General features: G+C 48.7%; 1 protein-coding gene across 1 annotated transcript; it reads left to right on the forward strand.

Moving 5' to 3' along the window:
• The first annotated feature begins 5,905 nt into the window (after nt 1–5,905).
• Nucleotides 5,906–20,864, forward strand: LOC144739061 (SRC kinase signaling inhibitor 1-like). The gene is given in 18 exon segments (XM_078622057.1): nt 5,906–6,065; nt 6,650–6,779; nt 6,956–7,127; nt 8,889–9,002; nt 9,004–9,806; nt 9,924–10,013; nt 10,294–10,334; nt 10,512–10,535; nt 11,382–11,542; nt 11,630–11,805; nt 11,883–12,013; nt 12,451–12,598; nt 13,208–13,505; nt 13,578–13,911; nt 13,988–14,145; nt 14,211–14,351; nt 15,254–15,391; nt 20,754–20,864. Coding segments are annotated over 18 exon segments (3,273 nt in total). The 5' UTR covers nt 5,906–5,962.
• The last annotated feature ends 106 nt before the right edge of the window (nt 20,865–20,970 follow it).

Raw genomic sequence — 20,970 nt, forward strand, 5'->3', positions numbered from 1 at the left:
GTTCTGCTCACATTCTGTCACTGTTCTTCTGACGTTCTGACAAACTCTTCCCGTTTGTCTTCTTTTCTCAGCAGCAGCCAAACTACTGGAGCTTCAAGGTCAGTGTCGTCGCTGTACTACAGTTTGCGTGTAAATCTGTTGTCACTGTGGATTTCTAAGAGGATAATTGTGTCCCTGCCGTCCTCTTCTTCATGTCATCGGTCACTTTTCATATACACTCGCTGCCCTCTGCTACAGTTCTCTTAAATACTCAGTTGCACTGGTATTGTTATTCTCACACTATGCTCTGTTCCTTCTGGTGCTCCTGGATCTTCATCTGTCATTTGTGGGCCCTGCCGAGTTTTTCAAATGGAACTAACCCAAAGCCCTTCTACACTAATTACACATGTTGGGGCTGGTATATCACGCGATCTGGTAGATGTATGTGGTGGGAGTGTGTACCACCAACCAATCTGCCCCTCCTGTAATAGCTCATGTTGCTCGTGATGCACTGGAGCTCTGGATAGTAGAAACCACATTTCCATTGTAAAAGTACTACAACTCAGTAGAAGCAGCACCGTGTGCGTGGATGGAGTCCTAATGGTCGGTTCCTGGTTTAGAGCCTCCAGCGTTCATCAGAGCTCAGCAAAGGTCAGCGAGATGCTGGAGGACATTATTAGTTCATTGAACTGACCCCTCTGACCCCACCAATACACACACAGGTAACAAATGTGTTTCACAACAGTGTGACAGCAGCTTCTGAAGTGGTTGTGTTCTAGTTTCTTTGCTCCGTTCATTTTTCACCATTCTGGGACCATGGGGACAATAACCAGCAGATGAATAGATGCTGAAAATAAAAGTGAATGCCGTGTGTAGAGGTTCACACACTGCAGCTCACACAGGGTTGGTTGCTGCTCTGGTTCCTCTGGGGAGTCGGGGAGTCTCGCCTCCTCTGCTGATGCGATGGAAATCCCTGCAGCAGCGCTTGTGCATGAGGCAGCATGCGTCTAATCGCCCCCCCCCCCCCCACACACACACACACGTTTCTTCCGTTGAATGTTCGATTGGTTAAGCACCTCAATGAACACAGACAGGCATCACAAAACATTTAAAACACAACGTGCACGGGTAGAAATGATGAACATGTGAAGTTGCAGTGTGGTGACCTTGGAAGCGTGTGTGTGTGTGTGTGTGTGTGGGGGGGGGGGGGTTGATGGGACATGCTCGTCCTCACACAGCGGGATTGTCAGCGTTTCCATCGGGATGAACGTGGTCTGATCACTCCAGCCTGCTGCTGCCGGCAACAGTGTGAGGAACACAATGCTGCAAAGCGCCGCAGGAGTCTGCTCCTGTCGTCTCTCAGTCGTCTCTCAGTCGCTCTGGTACGAGCAGAAACCATTTTGTGCCCCCCGTCTGTCAGACTGGAGCAGACAAAGTGACGGCATTAGACTATCCCCTCTGTTCTCCTCACTGTTGCGTTTGTAAGAACGTGCGGTACCATGTGCTGAGACGCTTCGAGTGTCTCCATCTTTCCAATTATTCATCAGCCGTCCTCTCTGACGGAGTTTCCACGGAGCTTCTTGCTCGTGGGATTTCTCTGCAGCTTGTTAGCGTAAGCGCCTTGACACAGCAGCCCGGAGAGCTCATTAAAGTTTCTGGAAGCCGTCTGCCCTGAAACGTAAATAAGCGCCAGGACACAGCTGGCTGAGGGTGTCGGACTCATCACTGGACTGCACCATGACAGTCATTGCTAATTGATGGTCAACTGTACGTGAATCTCGCAGATGAGTAAAGCTGTTGTTATAGCGACAATGATGGAGCAAAGACTTTATACATTTATACGTTTATTTCTGTGACATTCGTCGGCTTTGCGAGCGTGAGTGTTGAATGAAATATACTCAGTGACTGTGTTTTATCGAAGCAGCATCCTAACGTGTCCTGAAGAGTTCTAGTTGACCGTGACAAACCGGTACGCTGTTGGTTCACTGATATCGCCGCTAGTAACAAAAGCTCAAAGGAAGCAGCCGCATTTTAAAGCCAGCTTACAACTAAACCTCCTCAAACTAATCCTGGGGTATGTTCCAGAAAGCAGGTTTAGAAAAAAGAACACTGAGTTTGTGCATTCTGAATTGAAGAAACCTGCAGAATTTACCTAATTTCTGTTAAACTGATAAAATGAACACAAACATGTGAGACATTAAAGGTGCTTGATTTCTGTCCGTTTACATGAAACTCATTTCAGGATTAACAAACTGAAGGTTTTTTCCAAAGCACTGTCCATTAACAGTGGCGCCCTCTACAGGTTGAAACATGTTTACTGTATTTCGTCCCTCTGTGAGATTCAGCCTCAACATTACAAATCATATATCATGTATTTCTGAATCTCTCCAAACTTTGACAGCTGTGACAATCTGTTTTTATTCTTCCCTCATGGGGACAAGAAGACGACCAGATTAATTGATATCTGTGAAAAACCTCCTTCTTAGGATTGTGCCCATTCAGGGACGCCCAAAGCTTCAAGAGCCTCATCTGTGTTTCACTTTGTCACATGTGACTAGTGTTTGTTCTGCAGAGCACCATCTCCACAATAACCCGGCCGCATTTGTCCCATTGAGCTGGCTCAACTCGAACGCGCTCAGAGAACCGCTTTTGTTGCCGTTGGGCTGTTCAGCTGTTGATATGTTGCTCAGTAGAAAATCACAGTCCCCTGCTGTGACTCAGAGAATGGCGCTAAAAGACTTAGGAGGCAGACCGCTGCAGTGGTCGACCGGCGCTGAGCCGAGGCTCACGGCCAGAATCGCTTCTTGACACTTCAGTGGCATCTGCCAACGCTGCTGGGTTTACTGGGTGCACAGCAACACACTTGTACATGGTGACAACAACAACAGGATGAAATAACAGACAACGTATTCACACAGAGGATGTATTGTGCAGTGGTATTATGTTCATATGTAAATTCAGACTATGATGAAGATTATTTCAGGCAAAAACGCAGCAGGTTCTACAATTTCATATTGAGGGAACAGACGTAATCTTTTGAAGATCAATTCATACGACAGACGAGTGATGTTTGAGAGAACTCTCTAACACCCCCAGTCCCACATGTGATTCACTGGTTTCTGTACCAGGTAACTGTCTCCAGCTGATGATGAAGGTGGAGGTGAGCGGTTCAAGGCCCCTGGTGCCCCCTGAGCTGCAGACACTGGAGATACTGGAGACACAGATTCTAGAGACGTGACGTTTGTGAACGAGTCGAATCCTTTGAACGGCTCTTTTATTGAACAATGAGAACTGAATCGCAGTTGTGTTTGCGAGTCGTTGAGTACACATCAGTGGACGTGTACATCTGAAGGATTCTGATCCAAATCCGACCTTATAATTGCTACCAACGATAGTTTCCTCCAAAATGTTTTCCCCTGCTTGAGCTGTAATAAATCAGTAAATACGAGCCAGTCTTTTGAATGGCTCTTTGAAAGGAACGGCTCCTCGATATCCGTCTCCCTTTTAGGAGCCATAAATCCCATCTGATTCAATCCATGTTCCATTAGGGCGACCAGACGTCTCGCTTTGTGTGGGACATTCCAGCATTTCCATTTACTTTTCACACGTCCCACAAACTGAGACCAATGACAGAAAAAAACCCCAAAAAAAAACGTGCTGCTTCCCACTCTATGGATAAGTTCCTGCTGAAACCCAAACAAGATTCAAGCGCAGATAACGACAGCTGAACTAACTAGCGTGCAGCACACCCAATCGCACAGGTCAGAGTGAGCAGGAGGACACGGGAACGTGTTTATTTGACTGGTTGGGTTGGTGCTACTGAATCAACCAGACACAAGGCAGAATAGAACTGTTGTTGGTTTTTGTAGATGATCTTGATGCATAGATGTCCCACATTGTCCCACCTTCAGCTCCATCACCTGAATCACCTGAATCCCCTGTGTTTCTATGTTCCTCGGTCATGAGACATTGTCAGTGAAACTTATCAGACTCTTTGTGGGATTCGGAGTCGGAGCACAGAGGAATGTCACAGTATGTGGATGTAATGCCCGTGAAAATCCTAGAATATGTGTGTGTGCGGGGTCTGTGTGTGTGCGTGTTGGGGGGGTCCAGCTGTGCACAGCTGCCTCATCAATCACATATGAGTTAGCTGGTGGGAAATCTCCGAGCACATAAGCCATCAGTCTCCGCCGCCTCATACAGAGGACAATCATTTGAAAACAAGCAGGGAGCGGAGCAGGAGGTGGAGGAGAGTCAACTGCAGCGTCTCTGCAAACGGTGATTCTTGGAAGAATAAAACTAGAGGGCAGAAGCTCGAGGAGCAGCAGTGGCTGAAGCGCCATCTGTCTGAGTGAGTGTTTGCTGTTTGTGGTGAGCTGAAAACCTCCCGCAGTCAAGCTCGCGGAGATGGTGACGTACAGTTACACATGTTTACATGTGTGTTTTACTGTGTTTACACATTGTGTTTCCTGCGTGTTTGCTGATCAGTGTTTGTGCAGCTCAGAAGCACAGAAGCTTCAGACTCTGTAGGAGGTCACGACTGAACTCTATGGGCAGAAAATGTCAGGAAAGATTCAGCTGGTGGAGCTGTGACGAGACGTACGTTCACACGCTCCTCGATGCCTCTGATTGGACAGGTGAAACATCTGTGTTAGATTGCTGGTTTTCTTGTTCGTCGCTTAGAGGTCCATGTACATGCCGGCATGTTTGTGTAAATGTCTTTTGATATATTTGTATCTGAGGAAGGAAGCGCAGATATCAGAGGATTCAGGATACTCTCTACTTTTCAGAGTGACATTTGTTGTTTGTGGTTGCCGGCTGGAGTTAGTGGGTCAATAATCTAGAATTCATGGCGTTGAGCTTCTTTTCTGAGACAAACCAGTGAGCATTCTCGAATCACTTAGAACCCGCCCTCCCTCTCAGAGAGATGACTTAATAGAGAAAATATGGAAGAAAATATTGGTAGAAAAACATCACCCATCTCATGAAGCTTGATCAGTAATATGAATCATGACTCAGCAGAATCTGTGCATTTGGTGAACATAGATTTCTACACTCATTTATAATTTTATTCATATATTCCACAAGCTCAGACGCGGGTAAATCAATTTAAGATACTAAAACATTTTCCAAAAGGCATTTTCGCTCTAAGTAAACATGAGCGTCAGTGTATCGGAGCTCAGTTTATGTTTTGATATAAAACTCTTGGGTTGTGATGTTTGAAATTTTGTCGATGTAAATAAAGTTGTCAATATCGGGAGGATACCCACAGACCTCTGAGGGATAAAGTGAATGTGTTGCAATGGCCCGTTTTACCTGTAGAGGCGCCACTGTGTAACAAGAATAACAGTTGTTAACAATGAATCTGCTGATTACTGATCCAATCAGTCGATCAGGTTTTTGATCTGTAAAATGTCAAATTGACGAAACATGTCATGTCTGTTCACCGTGTGTGGAGGAGCAAAGAAAACATCCACATTTCAGAAGCTGCAGTGACATTGATCACCAGAAGGGATCAGCTGATCAGCTGGTCTGGAATGAATCAAAAGCTGCAGCGTGAGTTCACGTAGACAATCAGCTGTGGAAAGAATCTTTGTGTGTGTCACAACGTGTGCAGTTCTCAGTTCACAGCAGCGTCACTCGTCTGAAGGCGAGTTCAGTGGTTTGTGTTCTGGCTCAGGTGACCATTCAGACTTCATTTACTCTCTGATGTTGTTTACCTGGCCGCCTGCGCTGCTCTAATTTTATCCTCCAGTGATGTGAAAGCCTGACGTTTCCTCTCTGCTTCTCTCTTTTCCACTCAACATTATCCTCTGTACATCCGTACTGTACGTGTGACTCCATGATACCGCAAACATCATCATTCATTTACCTATTTTTCAGTCTCGTACACCTCGTGTGACCCGACTCAGCCCCCACGCAGCCGGCTCTTGCCGACCAGGCCAGCAGGGTTTCCTTTGCGTCTGCTGAGAACCTGGAGACCATGTCGGAGCCTGATCTCCCCATCGGCTTCAACCGGATGAACCGCCTCCGCCAGAGCCTGCCCCTGGCCCGCTCGTCCAGCCAGGCCAAGCTGCGGGCGCCAGGTAAGACCCGCGCCACTCAGATATATGTGGACTCACTGGAAAGGTTTACACCAACAAAATGACAAAGAAAAAGACGCGTGTAGGAAACACCGACCTGGTTTTTGTCTGCCAGGCTGTTTTCCAGGTTTTGCCCTCAAGTCTGGCTCCTCTCCTGGGCAGCATGGCTCATATTTGATTTCCTCACGTGTCCCCTTCAGTTAGTGTCGAAGCTAAGATTTAGTCTGGTGCGTCCGAGCATGTAAACTGTCGATGTGGCTGCAACATGGGCTCTGAATATAAACCACACATGAGCTCTTGGAGCTGCCTGTCAGGTTCCATTACTGTTTTGACAGGAGACCAAATCATCTTCTATCTGTCTGGGGGTGTGTGTGTGTTGGGTGGGGGAAGGAATGATATTTTTTCGGTTATGTTGTTGTTTAATTGCTTGTTGTAACCTCTGAGTGGCACTAGCTGTAACATTCCTTCTCCTTTCTCCGTCTCCATCACCGTCACACCTCTGTCAACCTTGATCTCCCTCAATGCTGCGACTACCCCGACCCCCACCCCCACCTCCACCCCTCCAAACCCTCCACCCTTGAATGCAGGGATCTTGTTCCTCCAGCTGGGAGAGGAGACACGCAGGGTTCACCTGACCCACGAACTGACCGGCCTGGAGACTCTGAGGGCGCTGATCGTCCACATGTTCCCCCAGAGACTCACCATGGCCATGCTCAGGTTCGCTTCGACGCCGACTCTGTTCCTTACGCCGTTGTTCACCATTCTGCCCCGTTTTATCTTAAAATACATGCATTTCATTCCTGTTAATGACGATCTGCTAATTCTCTGCAAACATCTGCGGCTGGTAGCAGCTACGAGAAACATGGATTAGAGAGTTTTGTTGATTCCTTCAGGTCCCCCAGCACGGCTCTGCTGATCAAAGATGAAACCCGGAATGTCTTCTACGAGCTGGAGGACCCGAGGGACGTTCAGGACCGCTGCGTCATAAAGATTTACTGCAAAGAACCCATTTATGGAACATACCCTGGACACCATAACCCCCATCTGGCGAACGGAGACCTGAGAGTGAGTGTGTGTGTGTGTGTGTGAAGATTCATTCAGTAGAAACTTGCAGTCACATGTTTTTTCTTCCACATGAGAAAATAATTCCGGTTGGTTCACCTTTTCTTCATCACTATTTCATCACCGTGCAGCTGGATTCAGACTCACAGCTCCGAGACATGAGTGAACAGTCCCACACAACAGTCCCATTCAATGTGCTTACTTGTTTTTCTTGGTGGGTGGAGTGGTGGGGGTGTGTGTGTCATGGAGTCATGTGACCTCATTTCATCACCGTTGTTTGTCCAGGAAAAGTGTGATCATTGCAGGGGGTGGGGAGAGGAATCAGAACCCCCCAATTCTCCCTCAGACGCTGCATCTTTCTGACAGTCTGATGATACTTCTCCAGTATGTGCTTCCACATGTGACAAGCACTGGATCGTCCACATGAATCTCAGTTCATCGGGCTTACCAGTGTTCTTTGTTCTGTGCGTGAGGGCTGTGATGCTCCTACGTCTTGGGACACAGATGACACAGAGGTTCTGTCATTGGCGAAGAGGTGATCGGCAGCAGGAGGAGCACAGATATTGTTTTCAATTACAAGGACGGTCTTTACCACCTGAAACCTACTGTTGGCTGGTAACTGATGAGCCATTACAGGATTTATCTGAATCAGTTAGTGAGTGAATCTGTCGTCAGGCTGATTAACGTGATCACTAACGTGTTCTCTGAGTGTGTGATGTCATTCAGCCCTTCTGTGTTTACTGGTGCGGTCTAATTACACTGTGATTATGGAAATGAGAATGCTTAATTTAAGGTGTTAGAATGCTGCTTTCATGCAATAAAATGCATTATTAAGTGGATAAAGTACATTCCAGGAAGCGGCGGCGTGCGCTGGAAAATGGATCTGCATGTTAAACTGTTGAAATGAAGTGAGGCCTCACAGCAGCGGCGCATTTCTGACACATTTGTTGCTGCCAATCAAACAGCCCAGGGCCTTTTGTTTACATGCTTGTGTGTGTGATTGCTTTTTTGCCCGCTGGTGTGAACTCATAATGTTTTGAGGTCAACCGTCCTGGTTCCTGCAGCTCAGGAACCATTTTACAGCTCCACAACAGCAGCAGCGTATATTTTATGAGTGTAAAGTACGCCGACTGCTTCCGCCACCGCCAAGGTGAGTGGGGAGGACGCGTGGGCGGGAGCGTGTGAGAGGAAGATTATTGAACCCCCACCAGCACTGCAGAGATTATTCCCCTGATTGCAGCCTGCAGAATGACACAGAGGAAGGACAGAACATGGTTCTTTGATTAACCGGTTTGAAGTTTACTGTGATTGACATCTCAATTCTTCATTCACTTAAGGTGGAATGAAACGAAACGACTCCTCAGCACCATTGAAGAATTCCACTGGTAGTTATACCAACGGCATTGTGTTGCTAAGGTACAGGAGGACAGTTCTGGCGCCCACGGGCCTGAGGGTCGTTATGTTTGTGTCGCTGGGTGTTCGCTGGGGGTGTCTGTTACTGTGGTGCAGCCTTAAGACACGCTGCTGTCCTGCTCCGTTTTCCTTTGAATGTGACATCGGGGACTGATGCAGAAAGATCATCTGTTGAGCCCCGCCCACTGACACCCGATCAGGTGTAACTGCAAAGGGACTTCAGGGAGCAATCTTTTCCTGTCGTCTATAGATTGTTACTGACACACACACACACACACACACACACACTAACAGCTCTCATGACGTCCATTTTTCTGTGCAGACTGAATTGTGTGTGTTGTTTCTCCGTAGAGGGAGATGGTGTACGCCCCTCAGGACTCTTCACCTAATCGCCGTCTAAGCAACCCCCCCATGTCTTCCCAGCACTCATCGTCCTCCGCCTCGCCTCCCCAGGGCTCGCCCTCCCCGCGCCCGCCTTCTGTACAGCGGTGGCAGACCATCCTCCTATGCCGGGCCCCCCCACCACACCCACTCCCTGCCACACCCCCACTCCCAGTCCCACCACTCCTCCCCCCACCAGCAGCCACAGCTCCACCAGCCCCATCACAGCCAGCCGGCCTTCTGTGCCTCCTCCAGCGCCATCCTGGAGCGGCGGGATGTGAAGCCCGATGACGAAATGGGCGGATCCAGGAGCATGGTGCTGCTGCGGGGAGACGATCGTGGAGGCGGGGGGATCTACGCCGACCCCTACCCTCTGGGCCCTGACGCTAACAGGCTGAGTCTTGCAGGAGGGCCTCACTCCCCCCTCCCTACCAGGGCGGACCCCTACGGGTCCTTATACCGCCGCGGAGGAGGAGGCGGCTCAGTGCGATCACTCACTTCCTATTCAGCAGCAGCTCTACAAGGAGAGCTGATGGACAGTGGGACGCTCTACAGACCTGGAGGACCGCTTTACAACGACGCCTATGCAGCGTCTATGTTGGCGATGGGCCTGCGGGTGCCACCGCCCTCCTCCCCACAGAAGATACCGGACATGAGGGATTCGTACTCTGGCACCATGCCTGCTCGGGGATCTCCTGGGAGACAGAGCCTGCGCAGGGACTCTGTGACCTCATCTGTGTTTGGGGACAGCCCCAAAGCCAGAGGGCAGACTTCCAGTTTGGGTCTCACCTCCGAGCAGCTGTGTCTGATGGCTGGTACAGGTGGGGAGGGGGGAACCGGCGGCGGGGGCTTCAATTCACCTCTTCTGGGGAACGAGACAGAGACCAGGTAGTTTAAGGTCGTGCCGAACGTGTTCATGCTCTCATGTCGTGATGTAAACAAACATTTGTAGACATCTTCCATCTTCCAACAAACACACTGAGTCCTAGAATCGGTTGTCTGTAGGGAGCGAATGGAGGCGATGGAAAAACAGATCGCAAGTCTGACCGGACTGCTGCAGCGGGTTCTGAGCAGAGCACCGGAGGCAGAAAGCCCGTAAGACACGCACACACACACACACACAGTCCTCGCTGGGTGAGGAGCTCTGAGGTGAGGATAGGATATTTATGTGTTAATGTGGCAGAAACATTTCAGGTCTCACGTCTGTCCGACGTGCTCCGATCGAGTCAGTGCCGTTCATCATTTTAATTAATATAGATAAGTTATGTAAAACGTCAATGTCTCATCTCACAGTGATGGTTCATGTTTGAAATAGAATCCATTTTGGATTATATTTGTGCTGTCCCAATATCTGTTCACGTTTTGCGCCCTGCAGGGAGAAGATGGAGTCGGCCAGTGACTGCTCAGGAACTGACCGTAAGTGTCAGACGATCTCTCTCCGTCCGTCACATCACTGCACACACACAAACGGCGCTCCTCCTCCTCAAACTCAGCTGCTGCGCTTTCATTTTCTCTGCATAATTCTTGAGCAGTCCGTGGCGGTACGTGTCGGCTGCTGCTGTGTGTAACCGCTGCTCATGCTTCTTGTTTTAGCTGGACGAACTAAAAAAAAGAAAGGTAGCTATGTGTCCCTGACGTGTTCCTGTTCCCTTGTCCACCCATCAGTGTTCTGTACGCTGTGTCGGACCCCCATTATGTGTCCTCATGAAGGCTTGAACCTTTGTCCTCATTGGTTTCCTTCTCCTCTCCTCTGTGTGTGTTTGGAGTTGCATTAAAGCAGGAAAAGACCTTTTCCTCCTCTGGGAACTGGAGATGCTCCAGCGTCTGGTTCCAGGTCTCCCCTTGTGGACAGACGGCTAACTAGTTAGAAGAGTGGTGGATGGATAAAGAGAACAGAATACAGGACGTTTGGGGTCAGGTGATGTTCACCGTCAGCAGATGATATCTCTGATGGACCTAGGGCTGGGTTGGGGTTAGGGAACGTACGTGTCCTGGAGTAGTCGTAGTGACTCCCCAGCGTGGACACTGTTGGTGAGACGACATCTGACGACATTTGTCCCGACTGATGCAAAACGGATGTATGGGTTTGTTTTGTTCACCTTCCAATGCAACTCGGAGGATGTTTGTCCTCTTGTCCCTCTGTCTTGTTCTGCATGACAAAGCGCCCTGGCGTCCATGTCTTTCAAAGAGCAAGTCGGACAAACTGCTGCAGACTCTTGGACAACGTGAAAATGCACTTTTCACTAGAGACCCTGTTTGTCCTGTGTATCATCGACTGTGACCCCCACCCACGGCTCAGATAGAACTTGTCCTGAACCATCAGCTGATCGGTCCATCCTGTAACCCCGCCTCTGTCCGACTGAAATTCATTTGTCTTCAGGAGATTCGCTGAACAAGTTCTATTAGAGCATTAAATGGAACAACAAGCACGAAATACCGAAACAGCTGCTTTTTGGTGTGCAGCTCTGACGCCGTCCGCCCCCTTGGCGCTGATGCCGCCGCCGCTGTCCGGCGCCAACCAGCCGGTGCCGGTGTCCCGTCTGCAAATGCAGCTTCACCTACAAGGCCTGCAGCAGAACACCATCGCTCTGCGCAAGCAGCTGTCGCAGCTGCGCAACATGCAGGTGTGAGATTGTTTGTCTGTCTGGACGACGAACCAGAGAAAAAAAAAATAAAATTCTCAGACTTCTTCTTGTCACGTGGTGTCCCAGCTAGAGAACCAGGACTCGGTGCTGTCCCTGCTGAGGCAGACGGAGTCCGAGCTGAGCCTCATGATGCTGGACGCCATGCGCACCCAGGAAGACCCACTCCAGAGACAGCGCCTGCTGGTGGAGGAGGAGAGATTGAAGTACCTGAACCAGGAGGAGCTGCTCATCCAGCAGCTGCAGTGAGTTCCACATCCACGGGGACTCCATTCCCTCAGACGCCTGACATGTTGAGTGCCTGGACGTTGGTCCTCCACAGTGACCTGGAGAAGTCTGTGGAGGAGCTGCAGAGGAACTCGTCGGTCAGCCATGGCCTGGTGACAGAGCAGGACGTGGAGCAGAAGAGCAAAGAGCTGAGGATGCTGGGAGAGACGCTCACGGAGCTGAAAAGTAAGTGTGTCAGCGTCAGCGCATCAGGATGGGAGGCAGCTCTTCGACACGGGACGACAAGAGTCAACTCGTCGAGTTCATAGATTTGAATACTTGTCTCGGCCTTTGTTTTGCTTTTATTATTCATATAGTCTATGTTGCTGCCGGTCATGTTTAAATTCCTGATAGACCAGTCACTGCCGTAGAGCTGTGTGTGCAGCGCGTCAAGGTGAGATGAATCCGTCAGATGAGTCGTCTTTGACTTTAATTGATGTTAATGAAGTGATTGGTTTAGCCTCTTGACCCATTTGCTGCCGCCACTCACCATCCTGAATGTTAATTGACTTGTAGCTGCGGTGTGTATGTGTGTGTGTGCGCTCCTGAGCGAGGGGCTTCTCCACCACCACAGTTCCAAATGCCACTAACTCTCATCCCCCCTCCCCCTCCCTCCCATCCAGACCAGTTCCCCAGCCTGCAGAGTAAGATGCGGGTGGTGTTACGGGTGGAGGTGGAGGCTGTGAAGTTCCTGAAGGAAGAGCCTCACCGCCTGGACGCGCTGCTGAAGCGCTGTAACACCATGAGTGACGCTCTCAGCACGCTGCGCAGGTATGCAGCACACCTCAGCCTACCTAGACTCCATCCTAGACTCCATCTCCAGCCTCTGTCATGGCTACACAACGGAGCCACACTGTTCACGCCACTCGGAGACTCTGAGGGCGACTGATCCGGGCATGAGACCATTAGACAACGTGTTGTATGTTCCTGGAAATCATTGAAAACATCCCATCCATCCTTTGGTCTGACAGACATCTGAAGGCGGAATTCACTCATCAATGATATTTGTTATTAGCTTGGCTGCAAAAATTCAACTTAGACGACAATTCTAAGAATGTTTGTAATCAAATTGTCCAATGTCTTGTCATAAAAGCTCTTTACACTTAAGAAAGTGCAAAATCATCTAGTCCCACTGGCAGATTTTCTTACTTTAAGTGAAAATTTGCTTGTAAGAAGTGAAGATTGTCTCAAAACTAGTCACTTTTTCAGGTGATGTGTCGATTAGAAATAACGATCGATAAGAAATGACGATTCTTCCTAAGAATCGGTGGAGTTGAACGTCGGCAGTGTTGTTGTGCTGTGTTGTCTCTCTAACACCGCCAGGACCTTCATGGTGTCCTGTGTGTATCGTAGTCTTTTGTGTCCCTCCTACATGTGCAGACAAGTCACCGAGGGCGTGTGGAAGGGACCTGACGATGTCTCTGGCCAATCCCAGAAGAGAGCGGAGGAAGCGAGCCGCAACTCGGACCTGAACATGTTGAACAGCCCGCCGCTCAGCCTCACCGACCTCAGCACCAGCGCCGGACTGGCCAACTGGATGCCCGTGTCCGCCGTTGACGCAGACGCCACAGGCCCAGAGCAGGACCTCCAGCCTCCAATGACCTTCAGGAACCGGGTTCTCGACGAGCTGCCGAGTCGGCGTCCCGCTGATAAATCGGTGTCGGCTGAAGTCAGACTGGTAATCAGCTGCTGGTCCTGGACTTGAATACACACGTGTTCCTGCTCATCACTGGTCTGTGTTTACTGACAGGCGGCGGAGAGGGACTGGGAGGAGAAGCGAGCCAGCTTGACCCAGTTTAGTGCGCAGGACATCAACCGTTTGCTGGAGGAGACGCAGGCGGAGCTAATGAAGGCTATCCCAGACCTGGACTTCGCTGCCAAGCACATCAACAAACCGGCTGTGCCCCCGAAGCCGCAGATCACCATCCCGATAACCTCCACCACAGCGACGTCCTCACCCTGTGGGACCAGCGGGATGTCCACCGCCACCACCACGCCCAGCACGGAGCAGTTTCCGGGCAAAGTGCAGCTGGCCGCCCAGAAGCTGAACAGTCTGGAGGGGGCCGGTTCACACCGAGGGTCCGGTGAGCTGCCGCTCAGGGGGTTTCCCTCTCTGAGCGGTTCCAGGTGACTCACGCTGTGGCGTCGGTGTGTTTGCAGTGGATCTCAGCTTGGCCAGGTACCGCACAGAGAAACCCTCCAAGTCGCCGCCTCCGCCGCCACCTCGCCGGAGCTTCCCCTCGGTACACGGTCTCACCACCAACCGAACCGGGGAGGTCGTCGTCACCAACAAGAGTGCGAGGGTGAGACACGCTCGGGTCGACGGACCGGCTTTGTCCGCGGAGACGTCACTGTCTGTCCTCGGTCTGTGAAGGTGGAGGAGGACGGAGACCTGCCCAAATCTCTTGTCAAGCTGAGGAGGACCCCGTCCGACGCCCCGCGCCCCGCCTCGACCCCACCTGTGATCGCTGCGTCGGCCATTCAGGACGAGGACGACGAGGAGAAGATCATCGCAGAGCTGGAGGTGCGTCGTTCTGAAGTGGACTTCCTTTAGTTGTGCTGGTGTTGCGTCATTTGTGTCATAATGTTTGTGTGCCACAACAACAAAGGTATTTCAGAGAACGCCTGTAAACAATCACAAACGGTGCAGCACCCTACCAAAGAACCCCCCCACCTGCACCTTTGGGTCCCCGGGCAGAAAGGTAACCTCTGCCCACTGTGACCTCTTGTTTCTGCAGCTTCACATTCTTCAACCTTCCGCACTCACTAACTCACTGAACGCCAGAGAAAAAGCCCGAGAGCCCTCTGGTCGACCTTTCCTACACCTCAGTCTGTTGAACACTGACTTTCCAACTAACCGTTGACGTCCACTTTTCTTTTCCTCTTACCTTCTGATGACTTCATGCACAGGTTTGTCGCGGTTCTAAATGTAGGCGACATGATGATGATGTCATTGCTTCCCTGCAGCTCCTGACAGCGCTGCTGACACATTTGGTCATGTGAAGACGTTTTGTCTTTGCTGGAATTATCACACTCCGGCAGAAAGCAGGTAGCTGTCAGAGTAGAGGACAGCTCGAGTGGAAAATCTGTTTTTTTTTCACGTGTCTGTGTTACATCCTGCTGCTTATTTTACTCACTGAAGCATTTCAAGGCCAACGGTATCGTCCGAAGTTCCTGCCAGCATTGATTAATGCCTGCAGGATGAAAATAAGAGCTGAATATAGGTCATTTCCTTTCATGAATGAATATTCTCATCATGATGATGTAACGTGTAGAAAGAACCGCAGACACCGAGGAGGGAAAAAGGCAAAGATGGCAAACAGGCTGAATTCAGATTTCTGTGTTCTCAGATGGGTTCGTACGTCTTTATGTTTGATGGTCTTTGTGTCGAATGACTCTAATTTGCTGACGTGCTCGCGCCCACAGAACAGCACCAACTCTCCGGGGCCGATGAAGGGGTCAACCGTGGCCGCCAGGCTCAAACACCTTCAGCAGGGCAGCTTGGAGCGGCCGAAAACTCGCAAGCAGAAGGAAGATTTCCCCAAAGTGCAGAGCCAGCAGCAGGTATTCCACTTCTAAACTGCTCGGTCTGACTCCCCTCTGTCACTCCTGAGGACCCCACGTGTGGGTCCGGTCAGCTGACAGCAAGCACACAACCACATGGGGGCGCTCACGTCACAAACTCTTACCAGTTCTTCGTGTGTCTTTGACATTTGGATCTAACGTAGCAAAACGAGTTCTTCATATGTGGAGGTCTTGGTGGTGCTTGTGACTGACCAAACTAACTTTATTATCATCTTAAGATGCATCTCATGCCGCCTTTGTGCGACGCCATCTTCAAACGACGCCACGGAATGATTCCAAATCTCAAGGTTGCAGTGAGATTTCACTATGATCCAGCTGTATTTTCCCTCCCTTTCATCTCTCTCTCTCTCCCTCCGTCTCTCTCTGTCTCTCTTTTTCTCTTCATCCAATTATTACCACACGCCGCTCTTCTCAGCGCTCATCCTTTGAGTCTGAAGGTGAACAGGCAGGCAGCGCTGCAACAGCAGTTTGTACTCGAACCACCACCGACCCGGAAGCACACGGTGTCTATTCCTCCTCCGTGTGATCGACACACTCAACTGATGAACAGTTTATTTGTGCCACTGATATATTTTACGTTGAAAATCATCTGCTTTCATTCCTGTGATCCCCGCTCTCTGATTGGACGTCCAGCCGATTACATCCTGTTGAAAAGGTGACTTTGACGTGATCTCGTCACGTGACTAGAGGTCCATTTTACGTTAATAATACATAAAAAAGAAACACACTGGGATTGTATTCGTAAAAAAAACAGGCTAAATTAGCCGTCCAGTTTATGTTCATGCTGATCATGACAAGATAAGGAAGTTGCATTGGTCAGTTCAACCAGGCCCAAATTTAAAACAACAGAAAAACTGTACAAATAGTATTTAATGTTTTCACTGCTAAAATCTAACTGACGTGAACTGACACAGATAATCCCGATTACCACAACCAGCTTTTCTTTAATGAACTGGATTTAATGTATTCACACCCCTCTGGTAGTGTGTTGGCTTATTATTGAACTCACTGTTGCCCCCTGCTGTCTGGAGAATAAATAGCCTTTTCGTTCCTACGCACAAAAACTTTAATGCGATTTAATATTTAAACGAGGGAGGGTCGCTCTCCTCAGACTGTGTATGTGTTTGGGGGGAGGATTAAACTGTGAAGCGCAGCCATTTAAATGTGAAGCTCCACTCGTCTTATCTGCTCCTGCAGATGCTCCAAGCCGCCTCTGACCTGCTGCGCGAGCCGCCACTGACCCGTCGGTGGCTGCAAACGACAACACATCCAGCCCGTCTCAATTCCCCAGATCATCCTTCGTCATTTCTGAGCTGCACGACTCCATTAGATCCTGAAACCGTCCTGAGTAATTGATAAACTCAGATGGATAATTTATTGTACTCATTAATATTCACTCCTCAGATATAAATGTGTAAATACGCCTTCTAGAGTTTTACTTCTGCAGGAGTTCTCAGCAGCCCAGGCGTCGGCAGCAGGTTGTGACTTTGACAACACCCCCATTAGCTTTAACAGCAATTAGCACATGGCTGACATGGCTGACCTCCACTTGACATGGCACCGATGCCATCTGGGCGAGTTTCTTCCTCCGCAAACAACATTAGTATTCCTGGCTGCTTCATTCTCCGCTGGTCTGAATAGAAATGTTTCATCTTGTCACCTGGAAAAATATTTTGTTTACCTGTCTTCCTCCGTTAATATCAGTTCCTGCCAAACTGCCAGATACCCTGTTTATTTATGACAATTTCACGCCCGCGTAAACATCCTTCGGCCACTTCCTGTTTCGACTCTGACCTCCTGATGTGCTGCTGGGACGGATCAGTTCTGCTTTATTCAACATGTCACGCGTTAATGCCCAGAAAGAGAAGCATTGGAGACCTCCTCTGTCGTTGTTTCCTCTCCTCACGCCTGCTCTTCCCATTCCACCTCATACCTTCTCCATCCTCTACTTTTGACTCCTGTTTTTCTACTTGTACTTCTTCCCACCCTCCCACCTTGACTCCTACATCCTCGTCCCTTCTCCAATGGTTCCTTCTCGTTTCCTCTCCTCACTCCTCTGCCTGACATTTCATTTGTTCTTCCTGCGGAGGTGAAGAAGCTGGGTCAGGACAGGGCTTTAGACTCGAAGCACCAAAACTCCAATCAGGAGCAGCTGATCACTGATGAAAGATGAAAGAACAATGTGCATTTGTCCGTTTGTAAAGTTTGATTTATGTCTTCTCCCTTCCCTTCACCGCTTCTTGTTTCACTACTTTTTTTTTTTTTTTTTGCTCTTAAATCTTCTCACCTGTTTTGTGCGACAGCGCTGAGCTTTTGTCGGCACTTGCTGCTTCTTGTGCTTCAGCAGAAACGCCAGTCGTCCTTCCGGCCAATCATCACGCTTCGCTGCTTCGCCCCACATCTTTTTGCTCCGCCTTTGTTTTTCGCTCTCTTCATTCTTTCTGCTTCTCAGGTCTCAGCCGGACTAACGAGTGAGTACTTGGATCATTCCGGTTTCGGACTCAATCCTCGTTAAGATCTCAAAGCTGTGAGGTTTCTTAGCGGCTAGACGGTCGGTAGACAAACAGGATGTCAGGATTGATGACATCACACTATTAGATACAGTACATCTGGAGGTGACATCCTCTCATCTGACATCCTCTCGAACACGGCTCCTGTGTCATAGTTCGACACACAGCGGAGGAATAACGGTCAAACCTCTCTCTGAGCTGTTAGTAAGGTGCAGAGATGCAGCCTGTAAATAAACGGTCACACTAAAGATGGCCGAGCAGCAGCGTTTGTTACAGAGCGTGCGGAGTCATCCGGGGCCTCCAGCATTCGGACAGGACGTGACGCCTCCGGCCCGGAGCACACTACAACAGTCAGGTGGGCGTTCCTGTGCTCGGTGGTCACGCTCGTCAGCACAGCTAAACATTAGCATTTAGCATTAGGATTAGCAATCAAGAGCCAGAGGTAAACCTCCAGCACTCAGTGTGTCGCTGACAGACGTCCTTTGTCAATTTGAGGGTCAAAGCGGTTGTAATTGTCCTAACGTACAACGTAAGTGGAATTAAACCCCTCAAAACTACTTTTGCACTAATTCCGCTCAGCAGCACCCTCTGCAGGTAGAAACATGGCTACTGCTCACCTGTTCATCACTAGCTGTCGTTTTGGCCCCGTCTCTTTCCATGGAGGCAGCGTCGCCTGCGCCCATGCTATTCGGCTGTTGGGGGGTTTAGTTCCACTTTAATGTTGACCGACCAGAAATGTACATCGTGTACTTGAATGATAAACTGCGCACCAATAACTGCTGTTCGCCCTTTAAAACCTTGTTAAAAACAGTTCCTTCCAGGTACGAGCAGCAGCAGTACGAGCAGACGTATCGACCACAATATACACTGTAGTACTGCTGGTACACAAGAAAACAATGTCATAAAAATAAATGTATTCGCGTTACACAAACATAACCACGTAAGGTTTTTGAAGGAGAATTAAAACACTTACTGGAGTTGGGTTTATCATTGAAACATGCAAATGTACTTTGTTTGCTTTGTTTCTGCTGAGCGACTTGTTTGAAGACACTAGCTGATACATCTGATCTAAATACATTTTATCTGCAGCGTACGTTCATAGTTTCCTCTTTAGAACGTCAGAGATGAAGCTGCTGGGAGTAAAATATCTTCACACTGAGTGAAGTGAATATTTGTGGCAGACATAAAATCACTAGCAGGTGTTTTTACGTCTGGAATGTATCAGTACTAAGACAACAGAAGATATATCATATGTGTTTATTTGTTTCAAAGAGATTTAACGTGTAAAAAAGAGAAAAAAACCCATCATCTATGTTTTATATAATCAAGCTTTTTTTGTATTTTTATACTTGAAGACTCATGTGACACATCGATTCTGTAAATTATAATTTGAAAGATGTTCTATTTTTTTCCACCACCGGTAAGAAGCAGCAGGACTGATGGAGGCTTGTGACGTACCGCCACATTATTAAAGCACATACTCCGTAAGACGATCACCTCGCTTTGATGCGACGCCCCATTTCGTAGCTGTTCCCCTCTATTATATAACCAATGATGTAACGACTACAGTTTATTCCTGAATGTGTGTTTGTGGACGTTTGGATTGTGTAGATAAATGATATATTCCCCAACTGATTTTACGTGAGGTTTTATAAAAAAACAAATGGCATGCAAACTGTAAACATTCCTGGAAATCTGCACGCTGGGTCAACACAGATCATTTTACTGTCAAGAATTCTGTGTATACTTGTGAGTGTATGATAGAAACAAATGTACAGTAACATAGATTTTTGTATTCTGGTCAAAAGACGGGTCGCCGAAGTCTGAGCAGAAACAGGTGGTGGTGATTGGGGACAATGTGAATGAAGCTTTGAAGCAGATTTGTCTCCGGTGTGCGAGTGATGCTTGCTGTGTGCAGTACGTATTGTTTGTGACTCGTCCAGAAGAATGGAAAATGCTGTCCGTATAACTAACGGTACAAAAACACCTCGCAACTTTGTGTGTGGAAAGTTTAAAAAAAAAAAAAAAAGTTGCTGCTTCGTGTGAGAAAAATCAATCGATCTAAAAAATGGTTGCTGCTTTTTTTTTGTACGTTCCTGTTGTGTTTTTGTGACAATAAAAGTGACCCTCTTATACACGACGAAGGTCTTGTCTTTCCTCAACTGAAACACTTCCACTGAGATGGGATTTATGGTTCTTTGAAGGGAGCTGGATCCCAAGGAGCCGTTCCATTCAAAGAGCAACAACACTAAACACTGGTTCTTAGTTATATTTGTATTTTCAGTAGAACTGAACCAGATGGAGGACATGATGCACCTGTAAATGCAAACTGTACAACTCTTCCTGGTAAAAGAACGTCCAGCAGACAAGACGGTGACTCGGTTCGGATCATTCGTTTAAAGAACCGTTCAAGAGATCTGACTCATTCATGAACGTCACATCTCGACTCTGTGGCTGATCAGTCATGGGTGTTAAATGATGTAGAACATGAACTCAGCACGGTATAAAACGTTTTATTAGTCGCAAGGCAAACATACCTATTGTTACACTTCAGTATTAAAAATAATTTCATTATATTACAAATCTCGACTATCATTTGAGACACAAAGATGAATATTTCACTGAAGTAATAATGAAGCTGATTAACCTTGTTAGAGGTTCTACTGAAGAACTGGTCGTCCGGATTAGCTCGTCCAGGACGCTGGTTAGCATCGCGTGCTTCACTCTTTTTCAAAGCACTCCAAAGTCGTCGCGTGAAAAAGTTTGTGTGAAATGTTTGACGTGCTGCAGCTCGCTGTCGTGCACGTCACCCGCGCGAACACTCTGTGAAGCTGGCTGCAGCGTTCAGTGGAGTCTGTCAGAGGGAGATGTCGGAGGAAACCTGCAGCTTCTGTCCAGGTTTCCACTTGGCGCTGCGCCGGCCGCCATCCGCCCGTCTGTAGGGCTGATTCCTCAAGTCTGTGAGGAAGCAACAAAGGGGCTGAGCTGAAAACAGCTGACGGACACAAACTTCTGGGGAGGTTTTCCTGAAATGCTTGTGGAACTGCT

Source organism: Lampetra planeri, unplaced genomic scaffold (genome assembly GCF_965212315.1).
Source record: "Lampetra planeri unplaced genomic scaffold, kcLamPlan1.2.h2 scaffold_1282, whole genome shotgun sequence".
NCBI lineage: Eukaryota > Metazoa > Chordata > Hyperoartia > Petromyzontiformes > Petromyzontidae > Lampetra > Lampetra planeri.